This window comes from Streptopelia decaocto, assembly GCF_964273445.1.
Source record: "Streptopelia decaocto genome assembly, chromosome: 5".
NCBI classification, from domain to species: domain Eukaryota; kingdom Metazoa; phylum Chordata; class Aves; order Columbiformes; family Columbidae; genus Streptopelia; species Streptopelia decaocto.
The window spans coordinates 69,653,097-69,672,691 of NC_138659.1; the positions used below are offsets into that span (position 1 = coordinate 69,653,097).

General features: G+C 45.2%; 1 protein-coding gene across 1 annotated transcript in view; it reads right to left on the reverse strand.

Annotated features, from left to right (window-relative positions):
• Positions 1-8,779, reverse strand: part of ADAM12 (ADAM metallopeptidase domain 12) — a 168,024-nt gene extending 159,245 nt beyond the window's left edge. The window contains exon 1 of the mRNA XM_082053564.1: positions 8,647-8,779. Within this exon, the coding sequence (XP_081909690.1) occupies positions 8,647-8,764 (118 nt within the window). The 5' untranslated portion in view covers positions 8,765-8,779. The remainder of the gene's footprint in view (positions 1-8,646) is intronic.
• Between the last annotated feature and the right edge of the window lie 10,816 nt (positions 8,780-19,595).

The following is a 19,595-nucleotide window of genomic DNA, read 5'->3' on the forward strand; positions in this document are numbered from 1 at the left end:
AGGCTCGGCAGTCAGTGCCGCTGCGCGACCAGCTGAACAAACTAATGACACATTTCAGGGCGAAAATAGAGAGGGCGGAATAAAAAGAAAAATAAAATGTTCATTGTGGAACATACCCCCTAAGCAGTTGGGTCATCTTAATCTTCAAGCTTCTGTAATACAACTGTTGGAAGGCTCTAAGTCTGCGCACAATAAAGTGCTTTATTCAGGGAACCATATGACTCCATCAGTCATTCAAGCACATGTTTGGCACAGATTGAAAGTGAAAAGCATAGCTAAGTCAAATATTTCAAAACTGAACTTGTCTTTCTAACACACATGGTTTATATATTGGTGTAATATCTATATAACTTTTCAGTTCTCATATACGGTAATGTCATGGCTAAAGTACAAAATGATGTCTGCGGTGCTAGGCAGCGCCGTGCTTCTCGGAGTTAACGCACGCCAAAAAGCCATTTACCAGAAAATTAAAAGGGAAATATCACACTTGACAGGTCCTCAAGAAAACTGTAAAAAAAATAGCTTTTGTTCCTTCTAATTCTTGAATATCTATTTCTCAAATCAGGGTGCTACACCATTCTTCAGTACAGAGCTGCGCTGTAACAGATCCAGGACAGGCAGTTCCCTCCTCGGCGTGCGCCTGAGATCCGTCCCCTCTGTTTGCAGATGAAATATTGCTCATCATCCAGAGTTACTCCTGCTGATGCAAATGCGATTCAAGCAATCTTGGGAGAGCACAGTGTGATTAAAGCATAAGTAATGCAAGAAGGATTTGGGCCCTCATTATACAAAATACATATTGAAATGCACTCGAGGAAAGAAGCCAGTGTATCTCAATATCCTCCCTGTTCTCGAGAACAAAATGTGACAAGTGGAGTTTTGAGAACAACATTTGCCATTGACTGCAGGAGGGGGCAGGGAGACTGCAGAACGTTTCCAATAGTGAAAACCAAGCTTTATTACCGTGTATAGAATACATACATATACTATATTTAGGAAACAGCTGTTCAGCCTCATTTGTGATGTTGTTACGTTTGACTGAGGAATTACTATTCAGAACCAGTCCAAAGACAAGAGTTGTCTTTTTTCCCTAGAAAAGAACATTTCAAAATATGAGAGAAATAAAGCAGCGAAACATTGAACCAGAGGGCATTTCAGCATGCCGGGTGATGGGTACGTATCGAGAGGTTCCTCCTATGAAAGAGCTCAAAGCCTGGAGTTCACGGCCAAGGGCAAGTTGTTAATGCAAGATTCAACCCCAAAGCAGCTTTGAAAAGTGGGCGACACAATGGCTTGGGACAACTTTGGTCCTCTTACTGCAAATCCTGTTTTAAGCTGGCTTCTTTTCCAGATCCTGATGCGTACCAAATAAACAGTCCCCATCACTCTTTCTCATGAAAACAAGCAGGACAGGACTAACAAAAGGTGAAAAATATTGAGGGTTGCACTCTGCCTTTCCCACAGGTATTTGCAGAATGCCATAGTGAGGGATGCCCTAACTCAGCATCACCCCGGCATAGGCACTACAAGGGCACATCTGTTTCTGCCTAAACTGCTGCTCCTTCCCCAAAAGATCCCAGTCCCAGACATTCTCATGTTGATTATAAACTCAGCTTTGCAGCCTTCAAGGCAGCACGTCACAAAAACCCTCAGGAAGAGGAAAAGCAACCCATGCTTTACAGGAACACACACAACTAATCCATAAAGCTCCAATGTCAAAAAAAAGTACTGAATATATTCACTTTTCAGCAATGAGTCTACATAATTACATGAAAATCCGGATCTAGCCATTCATCTCCAGCTCCTCCCCTCCAAACTCTCAAGAAAGGCTATTTTCCACTGAATGAAATTCAAAATCATGCCCCAAAATACCATTTCCTCTTGGTCTTTTAAAAGGTACCATACAATCATTTTCTCTTTTGATTTACCAGCCTCCCCCACCGAGTACAAGGAATCCTTAGCATTGCTGTATTGAGAGATGTTCCTTCCCATATACAACCACTGGTGGAAAAAACTATTGAGTGGGAGTTTGAATTGTGCTCTTCAGGTGCTCACAGATCATTCATTCAGGTGTTCTCTGGGAAATCACACTCAAAACACAGCAAATCCAGCTGAAGCAAATTTCAGTATTAATTGACGTAAAGGTGCATGGGAAACGATTTATAACCCTTTCCCAAGCAACTATGCTACTGGGCTGGGGAGTCAATATCCATCATGCATTTTGGTTTGGATGGGGAATATCTGCTACTCATATTGCACAGCGGCAGCAGAAATAAAAAATCACTGCACCTGTACTAACAGAAGCTGTCACTGACTTCTGTCTTCCTATGTTTTGAAACATAAGTGAACAGACAACTCAGAGTTACTTAATCTTCTCGAAGCCACCTATCCTGCTCAGGTTTATGTGTGTAACCTTACAACAAATGTCACCATAAGCGCTGGATGAGTCCATAACTCCTGACATTCACAGGCTTCTCCGGGAGATGAGGTACAGAAGTCACGAACATTTATTTTTATTGTTTCCTCAGGGCAGGATATCTTTCCAGGTCAATAACACGCTTTGCTCATCTAACCTACACATCCTCTGATCCTGCCAAGCAGATTTGAAATGAACAGCACAGAACATCAGCACCAGGTTGTGCAAAGGAGCCAGATCCACAGAGGTGAGACAACTTATCCCGACCAAGGATCAGACCCACAAACAAGGAAAATACATGACACAAAATAAATATACAAACTACTTTCTGAAGCATGAAAATTTCTTCTGCAACAACCCTGCACTTTCTCCTCAACCACAAACGTTTACCCAAAATGTCTCTTCAGTGGGACGTGTTTTCCCCACTTAAGAGGCAATAGATGAACGCATAAATGCTGTCGCACTTGGAATTCTTATCTCCTGCTTCAAAATCTGCATTAAAACGCCAGACTGGTTTTCAACCTGGATACAGTTTTATGATCTCCAACTCAAAAAGGAGCACGGATCGGATGAGAGATGCTGTACCCTTCCCTAGAAGCCGCAGAGGCCATGCTTTATTCTCAGCTACAGCTGTGCCACCGCAGTGCTCTCAGTGACAGAAAAGGAATGCAGTATAGACTTAAATAATCTGGACTGAACAGTTCTCCTCCTCACATCTCCTAATTGTGGAAGTAACGGGGTTTTCAGCACACTGCCACTGCTGCCTACAGACAGTGCTGCTGAATAAAGATATTGGTGATATTCTGCTCCACATGTGGTCAGGCCCCTATGCTCACCTTATGTAGCATTATGATTTTTTATCTTACTTTTTTTAGATGACTGCATCAAAACAAAATCCCCTAAACACTTAGATTCAGTGAAGTTTCTATTTTCAAATATTCCTTCAAAGGTAAGCCGTCACACATGAGGTTTATTTCTCTTGCTTGATCAGCCGTTTTCAGAATTAGAACACAAGAAGCAAGAACCAGCAAACTTTCACCGTTGTCAGAAGAAGGTTTTTCACCTCAAGCATCTGATGTATATCGTTAACCTGTATTTGTAGGGACTGACAAGGTTCCTCTTAACAAATATCTCAGAATAAACTCATTAAAGATTCTTCTGTGCCAAATCCCATGTCCTGCTTTTTATGCCCTGCTGTGTGTTATCCAGTGTGGTTAACAGGCCATGAGACATTTTGCTTCTTGCCTTATTAGATCATATATTTTGGACGAGAAAGAATGTGTTCATCTAATCAACGGTTTTGTCATGTTGACCTTGTGAATGGACAACCCACCGCTCCCAATCTACCAAATATTTCTCATCTTAGCTCCAAGCCATAGAAAGCAGCAAACTCATTTATATGGGGGGTAAAAAAATTAATGATGCAACATGAAGTGATTTAACAGGGGAGTCAGCATTTCCAATTAGATGATGCTGCTCATCAAGTCACGTTCTGAAGCATGGATGCCAACATCACACTCAATACCGACGTACTCTCAGACTCTTATGTGACACTAAAAAGAGAAGAATCAACATCCCAGAGCAGGGGTCACCCAAGAAATAGAACCTTTATCATTTAGTGTGATCCTTTTCCCAAAGAGATAAAAATTTAATACAATTGAAGCCCTTTGCTCTGTGTTAGCCAGAAACAAAAAGGATTGACCTTTTGGACTCCACTGTCCTGTCAAGAACCAATTGCAATTCTGTAACAGACTTACTCAACCTGAGGATTTTTAATTTAGATTGCTGTAGATTTGCCCTGGTGACTCAGCAGGGCCTAGGAGAAGGCTCTTGCAGGTGTGATTTAGGCCATCGGTACTATCAAATTTTGGAGATGATGTGCTTTTGTCCTAGAAGTAATCTGAAAAGCTAATAGAAATGCAAGTACAATGTGCATGCAACAGGAAGAGCAAAATCTGAGATGATGTGGCGTAAAATACAAGAACTTGTAGATGGAAAAAAGGCCATCATAAGAACGATTAAATACAAAAATCCTTCTAGTATGAATACTATGAAGGGCCTGGTATCCTAAGCAGGACAGGATGCTACACGAGATGCAGAGCTGGGGAGAATCTTTTTAGCAGGGCCTGCTGCGACAGAACAAGGGGTGATGGTTTTAAGCTGAAAAAGGGAAGATTCAGGCTGGACATGAGGAAGAAATTGTTGGCCCTGAGGGTGGTGAGAGCCTGGCCCAGGTTGGCCAGAGAGGTGGTGGATGAACCATCCCTGGAGACATCCCAGGCCAGGCTGGACGGGGCTCTGAGCACCCTGAGCTGGTGAAGATGTCCCTGCTCATGGCAGGGGGGGCACTGGATGGGCTTTGAAGGTCCCTTCAACCCAAACCATCCTGTGGTTCTATGAACCTCCTGGTGTAGCAGGGCCTGGCCATAGAAACGTATTTCAGACCTAATTGCAAACACCCTAGAAATGTCACTTCTCGGTTTACAACAACTCACAGCAAAAGTCAAAAGAAAACCCACCCCACCAGCCCTGAAACGTGCAGTCTCCAAAAGTCAGATTCCCAGAGGGGGGCTTGGCAGCACCCCCAGCAGAAACTGGGCTGTGAAACCCCCTGGCCAAGCACCGAGGTGGCTCCATGGCCCGTGCTGGCCACATCCCACTGCCCGCCTGGCCACCACCGCTCGCCATTCGCATGCCACACCGCAGCCCTGGAGCACAAACGGGCCTGCCCAAAAGCATACACATGAATACTAATCAAACAAAGCCCAGCTGGACTCCCTGGACCATTTGCACTTGCAATGTGAGATATGTTAGAAACTCGGGGACCGCTTGTGATAAATCTGTCAGGATGAGGATACGCGAGGTCTGAACAAGGCTGGTGCAGGACCAAATAAGCCTTTACATGAATTCAGCCTTTTAAAAACAGAATTTCATGATCAATAGCATCGGCGGCAGCTGAGAGCTGGAGTGGATGTAACAGATAAACACAGCCCTGATCCGCTGCTGTCACTCAGGTGGCGTTAGAAAAGTGCCACCGGGGCAGCCTCTGCGCTGCCAGCGGGATGAAAAGCAGCCCAAAACAAAGCCTGTCAATCATTAATTCAAGGATGCTCTTTGCGGCTGGATGGACACCTTTCCAAAAAAATCTCAAGGAAAAACAAGAGATGCGAAGCTCAACAAAACACCAGCAAACCACCCAGCAGCTCCCCAGCGAGCAGGAGGGTTAACGATGCGAACATGATTTGGAGAGCGGGCATAATATCCTCAGCTGGTGTATTTTGGCATGGATCTGCGGAGCCCCGTGGACAGTGACAGCTCATGCCAGGCTATCTGCAGGGGACCTGATAGGGATAATCGTCAGACAAGAAGGTGATTATATACAAGCCGTAAATATCTGCCACGAGTGCTGGAACACTTTGAAAGAAGACAGTATTTGAAACTGAGCTGTAAAACAGAGTGTGTTGGAGAGACTGCATTTAAAAGCAAGAGACAAGGAAAGATTTGTTCTTTTGTGATTTATTTCCGCTATAGCCAATGCAGTAGCAATCAGTAACAAAAATAAAATCTGATGGAAAAGTTATTTTAATTGAAGGTAAAGAGGTTTGGACCACAATTTTAGGGTTTTCGTTTTTCTGCTATTCATGCAGCTAACACCTAATATCCGAAAGGGATTCAGAGGCTTCCACACACACACACACACACTGATTTGGACTTTATACACCAACACCTTCATTGTCTGCCCTGAAGATACAGGAAGGCCTTGACTATGCAAAAGACTTGTATAGATGTAGTTTTTAAGGCGTTTGGCTAAATCTATATGATTAGATCATATCCTAGTAGGTATTATCCTCCACCAGGATAGCAAAGCTGGTTTTGCTTTGTTGAGGCCGGTACTTCAGTTAGTTTTCCTTTTGTCCGTAAGGTCTTTTAGCTAGCGACCAAGAGCTAGCACTACTGAAAACTGGAAAAGGCAATGCTAAAACCACACAAATTGGAAACTCATACCAAAAGTGAGCGGCAGCGTTACTTTTAAGCTGTCTAGCTTATAACCTGATAATTTCTGTTTAATATTAGTTGTTACTTGGGCAGTCCCACACCATGCACGTCTCTTGCCTTTTAAAACAACCGCATTTCAAAATCCGTTTTCAAGGCATATCGCAACTTAAACTTCTGTCTTAATCGCTAAGCACGTGTTTATGTAAAAATTGGGATATCCTGGCAGCACCTCAAATCCATAACGCCGGGCCCAGAGCAGTGACAGCCGTAAAGCTGAGGCAGGAGCTGCAAAGCTTCCAAACGCCCGGTGGGGACGTGTGCCAGCACAGCCAAGGGGACGTTTTGTCACTGGGTCCAGGAGCACGCGGCTGTAACTTTCAGCACCTCCGCGACCAAGAAAGCAGCACATGCTCTGGCAAAGCTAAAGCTGCTCTCTGCTTCCACGCGACAACGACAACAAAAAAGGAATTAAAGGGGATAGTTGCTGAGCATACTGGCTGCAGCCGCAAAAGAGCAGGTTACGGACGTGTTACAGAAAGGAATAGGAAAGATGTAGCGAGGCAAACCACAAATCCAGGGTTAGCAAGCACCACTGTTGCTCAAGCTTAGACATCTAAAGACGGGCACCATAGAGATGAGCAGCTGACACGAGTCTCACTGAGAGCTTAATTCATCAGAGCAAACAGAACCTCAGAGCTTCGGCTTGGCTCTTAGGGCATCCCAAAACACAGGTAACAGGATTTCCACCCACACCCACCACTGCGTTTTCTCATTTGCATGCTCAATCTAAGTCACCTATAGTTTGCCCTTTTATTTTACTGAAGGGACAACTACTTTGAGGTATGCTCATTTCTGTCGTATGTGAATGCTTAAAGCATCTTACCTCAAACTTCCCTGGATGCATCGTCACGTTTACCTGCAGCACACGGAGGGCCTGGCCAGGTTCCCATGCTCAGAGAATGGGGTACGTGCTTCCCTGACCTATACAAACCCCTCTCAGCCCATGCAAAGGAAATGACCACAGGGGAACTGGAGACCAATTTCTCATCTACCTGAGAATTGCTGCAGCTTTTATCCCCAATGTGCTGATTTGGTGTAAACACAGATGCTGATAAAGAGAAATTAAGACCCCCTCACCAAGGCAAAGCAAAGCTTCAGCTCCTGTTAAGCCATTAACATAAACCCCAGGTGTTCAATTAAATGCAACAACTTGCTCTGTCTACCCTAGGATTTCAATGTGCCAGCTAACATCACAAAGTATATCTCTATCCTTCTCTTAGCAAGTCCAGAGCCAAAGTCCCAGTGAAACTCACTGCGCATAAATTTGGAGACAAACAAACATTTACAAAGTTTAAAGTTACAATGAAAAAAAAGACCCAAGACAGGAGTTTGTGGTAACACATAGGGGGACACGCGCTGTTACATGTATTTACACAAGAGAATCTCCCTTCCTCTCTCACATAAAATATGCATTGTCAGCTGCTGCTCAATGAAGAGCACAGGGCCTGGGCCCTCCAGTGGTTCCCGAATAAGCCCCAAACTTGCCGTATAAAGAGGCAATTCACTTTTTCTGTGCCGCTCCCCACTCTGTAACGCGGATATCACGGGGCTGGTGCTGCAAAACACCTTTAAAACCGAAGCCACCGCTCCCTGACTTGTGCTCACTTTGAATGAACGGAGCGGCGAGTAAACTTTTCCCCAGCAGGGACACGTTTTCCATCAGTATGGGGCTTTTTCAGGCAATTCCTCCCGGCTGGAAGCGGAGCCTGAACTCCGGCGATACTCAACCCCCCAACTGAATCTGCAGGGAACCCTGGGGGGGTAACGGCTCCCGGGTCCCCCCAGGGCACCCCGCACCCCGGGGGTCCCCAGGACCAGCCCCCCAGGCGACGTGCCGGGCGCTGCAAAGCGGAGTTTTTCCGCAAAGGGCTCAGAAGCCCCCACACCGCGCAGGTTACGCGGCCCCGCGTGTCCCCGGCCAAACCCCCGCGGCTCCACCGCGTCCCGCCCCCCCGCTCCGCGGGGCACCGCGGAGGTTCCGCCGCTTCTCCGCAGCGCGGAGCCCGGGGGGAGCGCGGCGTGGGGCGCAAAACCAGCGCCGGGGGAAGCGCCCCCCCCGCTGCTGAGTGCGCTCACTTTAACAAAGTCATTTCTCTGTTGCTTGTCCCCTTAAAATGGAGTGTGGGGTGAGGACGTGCTGCAGCAAAATGTATAGCGATGTATGGTTAACTTACCTTGAGCTGCGGGTGATGCTAAGAGGAGGCAGCTGAGGCTGAGCAGCAGCATGGAAATCTGGGCTGGGGGGTGCGGAGGAGGGGAGCGCTGCTGCTCTGCACGGAGACGCTTTGACATCTTAGCCCAGACTGAGGGAGACAAACTTTCATCAGCTGGGGCTGGAGAGCAGCACCATAATATACAGTTACAGAGAGGAGCGAGCTGGGACTCAGGATGTGAGAGATTTCCTGCATGCAGTTAACTCCAAAACCCCTCCTGCTCCTGCATGAGCTGCTGATGAGTTGGGCTTTGCTTTCTTAGGAGGAAAAAAAAAAAGAGAGAGAGAGAGAGAAAAAAAAAAAAGAGTGAGGAGTTGTCTTTCTTTTGGTTGGTGTTTTTTTTTTTTTTTTTCTTTTTAAGAGATAAAGAGGTTTGCGGCTGTTTTGTTTTGGGGTGTGTTGGGTTTTTTTTGTTTGTGTTTTTATTTTTGGCAAGGAAAATCGAATCCTGTTGACCGTTGCCGTGCAGGAGCAGCCCGGCCGTGCTGGCTTGCGCGCTGCTCACCATGGAACAAATGAGCTCCGCGCCCGCTCCGCGGGGTCCTACCGCCCGCCGCCGCGCAGCCAGCGCCGAGCACCGCGCACGGACGGGACGGGGGGGGTCCGGGGTCTCCCCACCCCCAATTTTCCCATTTCTGCAGCACACGCCGCCTTGGCTGCTTCCTCTGGAAAGTCATCTGCATACGTTAAGAGCTCAGGGATTATTTATTGGTTTCATAATTATTTTGGAGTTGTTTCTGGTGCCTCCGACTTATTTCACAGGGTTTATTTTTTTTTTTTGAAGAAAAAATAAAAAGAAACAACACACCCACAGAGTTGCCAGATGCATTTTTTAAAATCTTCCTCATTCAAATTGCTATTGCTGACTGTCTGGGAGAATAACCAAATACAGATTATCTATTCCTTAATGTACCAGCAAAATACTACCATGCCCACGTGTTGCGCAGAATGTTGTACTACAGTAGTAAGATCGTAATCCTGCAAATCCTCTCAGACTTTTATTGTGTAGTTCTATTTTTAATTTATTAAGATTCTTCCCCAGTCCCTCTGTTTGGATATTGATGCTTAATTCTGCAGGTTGGCCCCGTGTTTCTTGTGCAGTTGGCAAAACTGGCTTAATATGTGTCTGTACATCAAAAGGAGCAAAAGCCATGCAATCCCACGTAGAAATTGATTTTGGAGCCATGGATTTGAGCCTGTCCTAGAGCAGGCTGGTAGTTATTTACAGTGATCTGGACTATGCAGGAACTCAATGGGTGTAAAATGCTGCAGCTCCCAAGCTGGAACTATCCCAGGGGACAGTCACATCCCAGGATAACAGTGGTAATCTCAGGTCATCTCTGCACATATAAACCTGGAGAAGAGCTGGGGTGGTGAAGCAAAGGCAGAAAAGGCCTCTTAGCAGCCGCTTTTCTTCACAGTTAAAAAGTACATTTTCTCCCCTTACCTCTCCACCCAAAACTAGACACACGGACTCACCTCCAGTGCTCTGAATCAGCTCTGTCTACATTTGCCTCTCCAGTCTCACATCAGCAGCACGCAGTTTCTTCATCATGCCCCTTCCCAGGAAACCCCAATCCTTGCCAGCAGTCAGGAATTATCCTATGTATAACATACCCAAATGCTAATAACATAACCAAATGCTATTTTTTCCCTCCATACCCATTATCACTTACATTTTAACAGCTATAGTCAACAACCAGAGGGCCACAGAGATGATCCGAGGCTGGAACAGCTCTGCTGGGAGGACAGGCTGAGAGAGTTGGGGTGTTCAGCTGGAGAAGAGAAGCTCCGGGGAGACGTTATGGTGGCCTTTCTGTGCTTAAAAGGGGCGGTAAGAAAGATGGGGACAGACTTTTCAGCAGGGCCTGTTGCCATAAGACAAGAGGTGGTGGTTTTAAACTGAAAGAGGGGAGATTCAGGCCAGACATGAGGAAGAAACTGTTGCTGCTGAGGGTGGTGAGAGCCTGGCCCAGGTTGGCCAGAGAGGTGGTGGATGAACCATCCCTGGAGACATCCCAGGCCAGGCTGGACGGGGCTCTGAGCACCCTGAGCTGCTGAAGATGTCCCTGCTCATGGCAGGGGGGGCACTGGATGGGCTTTGAAGGTCCCTTCAACCCAAACCATCCTGTGGTTCTGTGATGATTCTGTCTCATTATGGACATACATGCTCCACACAGCACATTGGTGAAAAACATTAAAATTAAACCAGAAGACTGAGGAAGGCCGCCATAAAAGCCATGTAAACCATTTTATTCTTTGAAGGTATTTTTCCCATTAAAAAAAATCGGTCAAAAGGAACTAAAGAATTCTAAATAGAGTTTTGGTAATCCCACATGGCTTTTCACTTAAATGGTAGTATTTTTATTTTGAGTAACAATATTCCCTGACAGAGAATGTGGAGCCAATTATATCTTGGTCACTCACTACCGTGAATGAACTAGATATTATCGGAGTTCTTTCTCCTCCCCCCAAACTGAATCAGAAAGGAACAGTTGCATTTTACTACACTGATTTTTATGGGCTTGAAGTTGATAAATGGATAGTTTATCACAAAAGATCCACAAGTATTTTATTAACAGCATCCATAAAGAAATGCTACTGAATTACAGTTACCTCTGGTTCTGGAGAACAGCACAATTTCACAGCAGTTTCAGAACTGTTTATGAACAAAAAAATGTCAAGGAAAAGTTAATGTGAGGTGCCCCTGCTTCACTAGGGTGCATGAGAGAGACCAAACCTTGCCTTTTAATTTCTCATGTCAAACCACCTCCCACAATTAGTTTTACGAGCCTTGGTTTATCCTCTTCAGAAGAACAAGGCCGAGTTTCCCTGCAGGAAATGAAAATTGCATCCAGGTTGTGTGGCTGCTTCAAAGGGGCCACAATCCTGATTCTCCAGGTTATTCCTGCAGGCAATGGCTCTCCATCCATCCATCCATCCATCCATCCATCCATCCATCCATCCATCCATCCAACCCGACTTTGTTCTTTAGCACTGTCAGGGGAAGAGGAATGGGGATGTTTTCTGTGGGTGTCTCGCGGCTGCTGGGATCTTCTTTACCTTTGTATCTTTTGCTACTGCCTCTTTGTGTTCCCTCCTCCCCCTCCTTTATGTTCCCTGCTCCAGCAGGGGGATGGGACTACATGATCTTTTGAGGTCCCTTCCAATCCCAAACATACTGTGATACTGTGATTTTTGTCCTCCTTATCTTCTTTTGTTCTACGTGTTTAGTTTTTCTTTCCTTCATCCACAAGGAGCTTTTCTTCCCAAAGCATCCACCCCACTCTACGCTAGTTTAGGGCTGTCTTGCAATAGCAGCAGCATATTAACAGCTAAATTGTATTTTTTGCTCTTCATTTTTTTTCTCTTTGGGTAAGGGAAACCGAACATATTGCTATTTCTTCTCTATTGCTATAGACAGAGGGTGGCAATAGCTACAACCTGAAGAGCACAGGCGGCTGTTCTGTAGCACCTCTGAGATGTGTGGATGAAACAGCTCACCCTGCAGCTGCAGGTCACCTGTGGTTGGAGGAAAGACCAGGGAATGAAGTGACAACGATCTCTGAGATGCCATCAGGAGTGCTCCCCAGGAGTGTCTTTCCCCTTCCCCTCAGAGCAGTTCAGAAACATTTAAGTCTTTCAGCAGGACCCTGAGAGCTGGTAACGCTTACAGGATGCTCAGGATGTCCTGCATTAATTGGGACCTCTTGTCATTCCGGGAGCGGGACCTTTTCTCTCCAGCTCTTCTATCTGCCTCTGACTTGTGTCACTTTAAGGGGTCACACTGAAGCATTAATAGCTTAACTTTCAGTTTGCATTTACATATGAAAATAATTTGATGTAAAGAGCACCCGTGATTTTTACCAGTTAATATTTGACTGTATGACAATAAAGGCTGTTGGCTTGGGCCTTGGTTATCAATTTAGTAATTCATGTAGGAGCAGGAGTTCACATGGCACTGAAAACGGCAATTCAGGAGAGAGCAATATGGAAGACAGCAATATGGAAGAGAGCAGTATGGAATAACTTACCTGGAAAGAAGCATGACATATGGGGCTGTATAGACACCAGAAAGAAGGAGGATGCACTGAGGAAAATACCAACTTCCATTAGTTTCCTCTTGGTTAAAGAAGAAGGAGTTTTGAGAAGGAATTAGTGACTCATGGAGACAACATCGGACAAACAAAAAAGGAGCAGAGAGAACATATATTGAGTCTAAAACCTCCAGATTATGATACTGTATGGTTTCGTGACATTAGATGGAAGGCACTGTAACAAACTATATGGCACTTGTGAGATGGGTAATAGTACGCTATAGGATATGGGGTATTAGAATGAGAAAGAAAAAGGGAGAAAGAGAGAATAGAAAACAAGAAAAAAGAAAAAAAAAAGAGGGGAAGGGGAAGGGGAAGGGAAAAGAAGAAGAAGAAGAGAAATAATGAAAGAGAAAGAGAGAGAGAGAGAAAGAGAAAAAGAGAAAGAAAGAAAGAGAAAGACAAAGGGAAAGGGAGAAAGAGAAAGGGAAAGGGAAAGGGAGAAAGAAAGAGAAAAAGAGAAAGAGAAAAAGAGAAAGAGAAAAAGAGAAAGAGAAAAAGAGAAAGAGAAAAAGAGAAAGAGAGAGAAAGAGAAAGAGAAAGAGAAAGAGAAAGAGAAAGAGAAAGAGAAAGAGAAAGAGAAAGAGAAAGAGAAAGAGAAAGAGAAAGAGAAAGAGAAAGAGAAAGAGAAAGAGAAAGAGAAAGAGAAAGGGGGGGGGGGGGGGAACACCAAACAAACAAAAAACGAAAAAGAGAAGTAAGAGAAAAATCTCTGTCTGCTGCCCTTCTCTGGTAGAGCATGAATTGCAACCCTGGATTACAGCCTGAGTTAAGCGAAAAGAGGATAAAACCCCCTAGATAGTTGAACGATTTCACAAAAAGAGGTTCTGGTAGGGAGAAAGCCCTTCTGTACCACTGCTCCCACATCTTCCCACTTCAGCCCTGATCTCCTTTTGGATATCCAGGAAACCTGACTGTAATCACAGCATCGAGTATTGCCCAGAAATCCAAGCCCTTTGATTCCCATATGTGCCAAAGCGCATGAAGACTTGTCTGGCCTTAGCTACAGGGATCTACAGTTTTGGGGCCTCCAGGCTGAATTTTTTGCTTCTTAGAGTAAACAAAACAAAACGAAAAAAGCTTTTCCCTTTGAAATCTTGGTGTCCCCTCGCCAGCTGCGGAGACTTTGTGTCTCCAGCCCTCCCTCACTTCATTAACTCTCTGCAAAACCAAGACCCAGCTGAATTGTGACTGCAGTGGCAGATTACAGTCCCCTGTAATTAAGGGGCATGGAGGGAGCACAGCCCAGCGTGACCTTGAGCCGCGGAGCTTCGCTGCAGCCTGTCAAGCACCCGCCGCTCAACGGCGCGATCCCCAGAGCTGCACCCAGCAGCCCGCACGCTGGAATAAAGCACTGCCTGAAATACTGTTTGCTGCAGATACTTGAGTGGAGTTGCATTCTATAGATTTCCAGGGCTACGAGGACAAGTTTCGTTCCTCCGCGTCTTTAGCGAGCGTGCTGTCCCGAGCAGCGTGGCAAGCCTGAACCGAGGTGTTAAGCCCATGAAAAGTGATGCAAGGACAGCAATCCGACCTGTCTGTTATCAATAAATATATTCCTGCCTTCCCCTCCACTCCCCTTGCTGCTTCCCCCTTGGGTTACCACTTTCTTCTCCTGTCCTGAAGGTACCGTCGAATTAATGTGACGTTTCTACCTTGAAGCTCAGTTTAATCCCAGAGACAGAAATCTCCCGACTCCAAGAACCAAGGATTTCCTCAGTTTCTCCCTTGTCACACACATGCGAGGGACACGTTATAAAGTTGGGATTTTGTTGACTGGGAACTGTTTCTTTCTGTAGACCTATCCGTGAGCTTTCTGAACTAACATGGTCCTTTGTACTTGTGGAGAAGGATGTAATACTGCATTAATTTTATCGTGGATTGCAGAACCCCCAAACTCAAATATTTCTAGCTGATACCTTTTTTTTTTGATAGACCCCTACCTTGTTTGAATGATAAAGCTGTAGAAGGTTATTATAATGTTTATGTTTTTAACATTCAAATACAAGTAAAATTGACACAGCCATCCTGAAGTTATTAATACATTTAGTAGATGAACTGCAGCAATTTTAGTCTGTCTCAGGGTTAAAACATAATCTGAGAGAGCAAACCCCTTCTGTTAAGCCATGTTTGGAGAACGGTGCCTGCTGGCATCTTTTCTATCTGGAAGAAGAGCAGCAGGGCTGATGGCAAATGGTACAAGCTCATCATGATCCTCCCCCTCTGCCACTCCGTTCAGTCCATCCTGCCCTTCCACTGCAACGTCATTATGGAAAACAGCTCCTTTCCTCTAACAAAGCTGGGCAGTAAGCTCCGCTTTAGTGCTGATTAAGCTCTATATACTACTTTATAGGGAAACTGCACAGAGGCTGTTGCCGGCTGCTGTATCAGGGCCAATGGTGAAAAAGCCAAGAGGAACTTGAGCAAGAGCAAACAAAGAAACCCAGCACTCCAAGGATACGGGACCTTAGCAACAACAACGGCAACCCCAAAATTCTTCGGCAGTTAAAACACAAAACCCCAAACCTCATACGGTCCCTAGTTACATTCTTTTCCTGTAGCATAAACCCTTGGTCGTGTGAACACAGAGCTTTCCAGGATCACGGCCGCCAACGTCAGCTCAGCCTCCCTTGGGGCACCCCCGTAACTTGGGGTACCCTCCACATCTTGGGGCACCATCCCTGAATTGGGACACCCTCCGGATCTTGGGGCACCCTCCCCACCCTGGAGTACCCTCCCTATTTTGGGACACACTCCCCATCTTGGGGCACCCTCCCTACCCTGAGGTACCCTCCCCATCTTGGGGTACCCTCCCTAAATTGGGACACCCTCCCCATCTTGGGACACCCTCCCTAAATTGGGGCACCCTCCCTAAATTGGGGCACCCTCCCTAAATTGGGACACCCTCCCCATGTTGGGACACCCTCCCTAACTTGGGGTACCCTCCCCATCTTGGGGCACCCTCCCCATCTTGGGACACCCTCCCTAACTTGGGGTACCCTCCCCATCTTGGGGCACCCTCCCTAAATTGGGACACCCTCCCCATCTTGGGACACCCTCCCCATCTTGGGGTACCCTCCCCATCTTGGGGCACCCTCCCCACTTTGGGGTACCCTCCCCATCTTGGGACACCCTCCCCATCTTGGGACACCCTCTTCATCTTGGTGCACTCTTGCCATCTTGGGGTACCTTCCCCATCTTGGGGTACACCCGTGGCCCCCAGCACGCTGCCCCAACAGCCTCAGCATCCTCAGCTTCCAGCTTCACCCCACACTGAATTGGCCACTGATATTTTCCTTCATTCTTTCTTCCCCTGGGATAACAGATGCCCAAATACTTATCTTCATAAACCCAAGACAGGTGTCATCATGCCTGCACAGCCTTAACATTCCACTTTTCATTCTGGTGGTGCCATTTTCCTACCCAAACCCATTGCAGTGACTGGGGATCCCCGCTCTCCTTGCAGGGCTCGGCACGTGGCACGGCAGCTCCATTAGCGCTAGCAGACAGCAATTAGTATTCCACAAAATAAATTTACTAAAGGAAAGGTTGCACTCTCTTCCCATTTGATGCTCTGCTGTTGATCAACACCTGTTTACTCCAGTGAGAAGGAAATTCTGACACGTAGGAAGAAGCACCAAGGCTTTTCTGCCCAACAGTCTACACAGAGCAATCCTGACAATGTCCAAACCAGAGTGATTTGGGCCTCTCTTCTGGACATCCTGCATCCTCTCCTGAGGACTCCAACAGCTGCTTCTTTTTCAGACCACCTGAATAGATCCTTATTTTTCCATGATGGAAGAAACAGAATTTCAAGCTTTCCTACTAATTTCAATGCTCATTCTGAGAAGCGATAATTGTCCAGCAGGATCCCTATATCAGACAGGCCATTTCTGGGAGCATGGCGGGAAGTTTTCATGTGCTAAAATCATTTTAAATACAACAAATAACCCATTACATATGTGGCTTCTTTTTTTTTTTTTGACATTTCAGACCAGACATTGAGAATAAACACTTTGATCTGTTGCTGCAAGTTTCACTGTCTCCCTGAAAACAAAGGAAAGAAAAAACGCACCAATTTGTACATGTCTCACAAGAGGACAATATTCAACTCAGACTGAAAATTATGAAGTAACATATTCTTAATATTCCTGTCTAGCCCTCTGCAAACCACAAAACAATGCAACATCCATCATCGTGAATGCTGGGACAGTAAATTAGGAGGACAGCATATTTTTGGGTGTTTTTAAAGAAAAATAAATATTCCTAATGGGAAATTTGAGGGGAATCATTACAAAGCACTGCGGTATAAATCACGGGAGAATGAAATCAATTAGGTCTTCAGCTCATATTATTTATGAACGGAAGAGTGAAACGGAGCTGCTTTTATTATAAGCATCTTTTGATTGGTAGACTCTGTTGCAAAACTTGCATTTTCTTTGGGTCACAAACACAGCAAGCGAAACCTCTCAAAACTAAACCAAATGGAAGTCAAATGTTGGGTTTGTAACACCAGCTAATAGTATTAGATAGAACAGTCAGCCCATAATTATATATCTTTCATGCTGTTTAACTTATGCCATTATATAATTAAATCTAGACCAATGAGCCATCAAAGTTATATTTTTACATAATAACAAACACAGAAATTATATATGTTCTCCCAGTAGCATTACAAGCTAAGTATATATTTGGCGACACTTTACAGTAAGTGGGTATTAATTACTAATTCCTCCGGTATTCATTGTAACAACATTAGTCGCGAAGAACTAATGTGGATATAATATTTGAGCCCTGCTTTATTTCTCTGTAAATCAGCAATCTAAAATACACCGGGAATTCCCTTCCCTGACATCACTGCAATGCTGCTGAGGACCACATGGCTCCATCTCGCTGCCTTCTTCTGCAGGGACACCATTTTAGAAGACAACCCAGTCACAAACCCAGACTTACGTACTGAATAGGGTTTGTTTTTAAGCTCCTTGGCCACAATTATATATTACAATTATCTTCAGTGATTGCTGAGGGACCTTTCTTTCAGACACCATTATCAGGTAACCAGAAGATGAGTCCAAGTTCAGACTGGACGCCATTTCCATGACCACCCTTTGGTCACCATCTTTATTAACTTGCCCCGCATCACCCCAGAAGCGGACGCAAAGTGCTCACTTACTTTTAGAACAAAAAGTTCTAACAAAGCACAGAAAAGTTAACAAAAAACACAGAAGTCTCCCCATTCTTCAAGCCCAGCTTCAAGAGCACCTTAGATGGTGGGTGAACAGATGGGCCCAAGTGAGCAAATGAAGCTAAAACGGCTTTAAAAAGGTCTGTGCCGTTTTCTACTGGCAATTTCTCAAGCCAATTGCAGACCTGCAGTAACTCCAGAGCCACAGAGCAGCCTAGATGTAATAGATGTTTGCATAAAGATCTTCCTATAATCATACATTAACTAAAGTCTGGTCGTTGTAAGATACTGTAGAAGATAAAAGTACTTAAAACATGAAATCTAAAAAAAATAAATCACTGTGACCAATTTCTGAACTAAAAAATCCAACACCAAACAAGCAAAACCCACAACTCTGCAATTAGGGGCTTTTTTACATATTCGTATTTATGCAACACAAACCTCAAACAGATCATCGCACTTTTCCTATTTACTGATTTGATATAATTGCGTGTACCGTGAGTACATTTGTGCGGTTTCTCCTTTTTTAATCACTCCGCAGCTGGTAGGGAGATGATACACCTCATTATCTTATTCTGTGGGTCATCTAAAATGGATATTAAGTAATTCTGCCTCCTACAGCTTTGGTACGGAGCCAAGGAGAACTAGGAAAAGTAAGATTCCTGACTTAAAAAAAAGAGGATACTTGTTCTTTTCAACATAAAACTGTGTTTTCGCATGACAGGCTTCTTTCAATGGTTTTGTTGTAGCTAAACAGACATTGCAAGAGAGAAAATCACAACCTTCCAAAACACCTCCAGGTAGTTTAGACAGGAGACAAGTTTCACTTCCAGAGCCCAACGCACTAATGAGCCATTATTAACAGACAGAGTAACTCCACTCAACGAGTAACACGGGCTTCTCCCTCTGAACAAGGATTTTGGACAAGGGTTTTTGTGGTTGTGGTATCAGTAGATGCCTGTTTAAGTGAAAGCTTAACAAATATTTTCATACGTACTTCTCTACCTACACTATGTTTGAAAGATTTTTCTGTATTTTCTTTTATCCTAACCCATTTTTATGCTCAGATGTCCTTGCATTTCAATTTGTGTCACTGCTTCTAATGGACTTTTATTCAGAAGACTGCAGGCTGGGAATGGTCTCGGCTGGAGGTGGGACCAGGAATTACTGGAGGGAGTGAATGGTGGGCTGTGAAGATGCTGAGGGGTCTGGAGCATCTTTCTGATGAGCAGAGACTGAGAGAGCTGGGGCTGTTCAGCTGGAGAAGAGAAGCTGAGAGGGGATCTCATCAATGCCAATCAACATCTCCAGGGTGGGTGTCAGAGGATGGACCAGACTCTGTTCAGTGGTGCCCAATGACAAGGTGAGGGGCAGCAGACACAGACTGAAGCACAGGAGGTTCCACCTGAATATGAGGAGAAACTTCTTCACTTTGAGGTGCCAGAGCCTGGCCCAGGCTGCCCAGAGAGGCTGTGGAGTCTCCTTCTCTGAGACATTCAAACCCGCCTGGACTGACCTGTGTGATCTGCTCTGTGACCCTGCGTGAGCAGGGGGGTTGGACTGGATGATCTCCAGAGGTCCCTTCAACCTCAACCATTCTAAGATTCTGTGATGCTCAGCCCCCCATT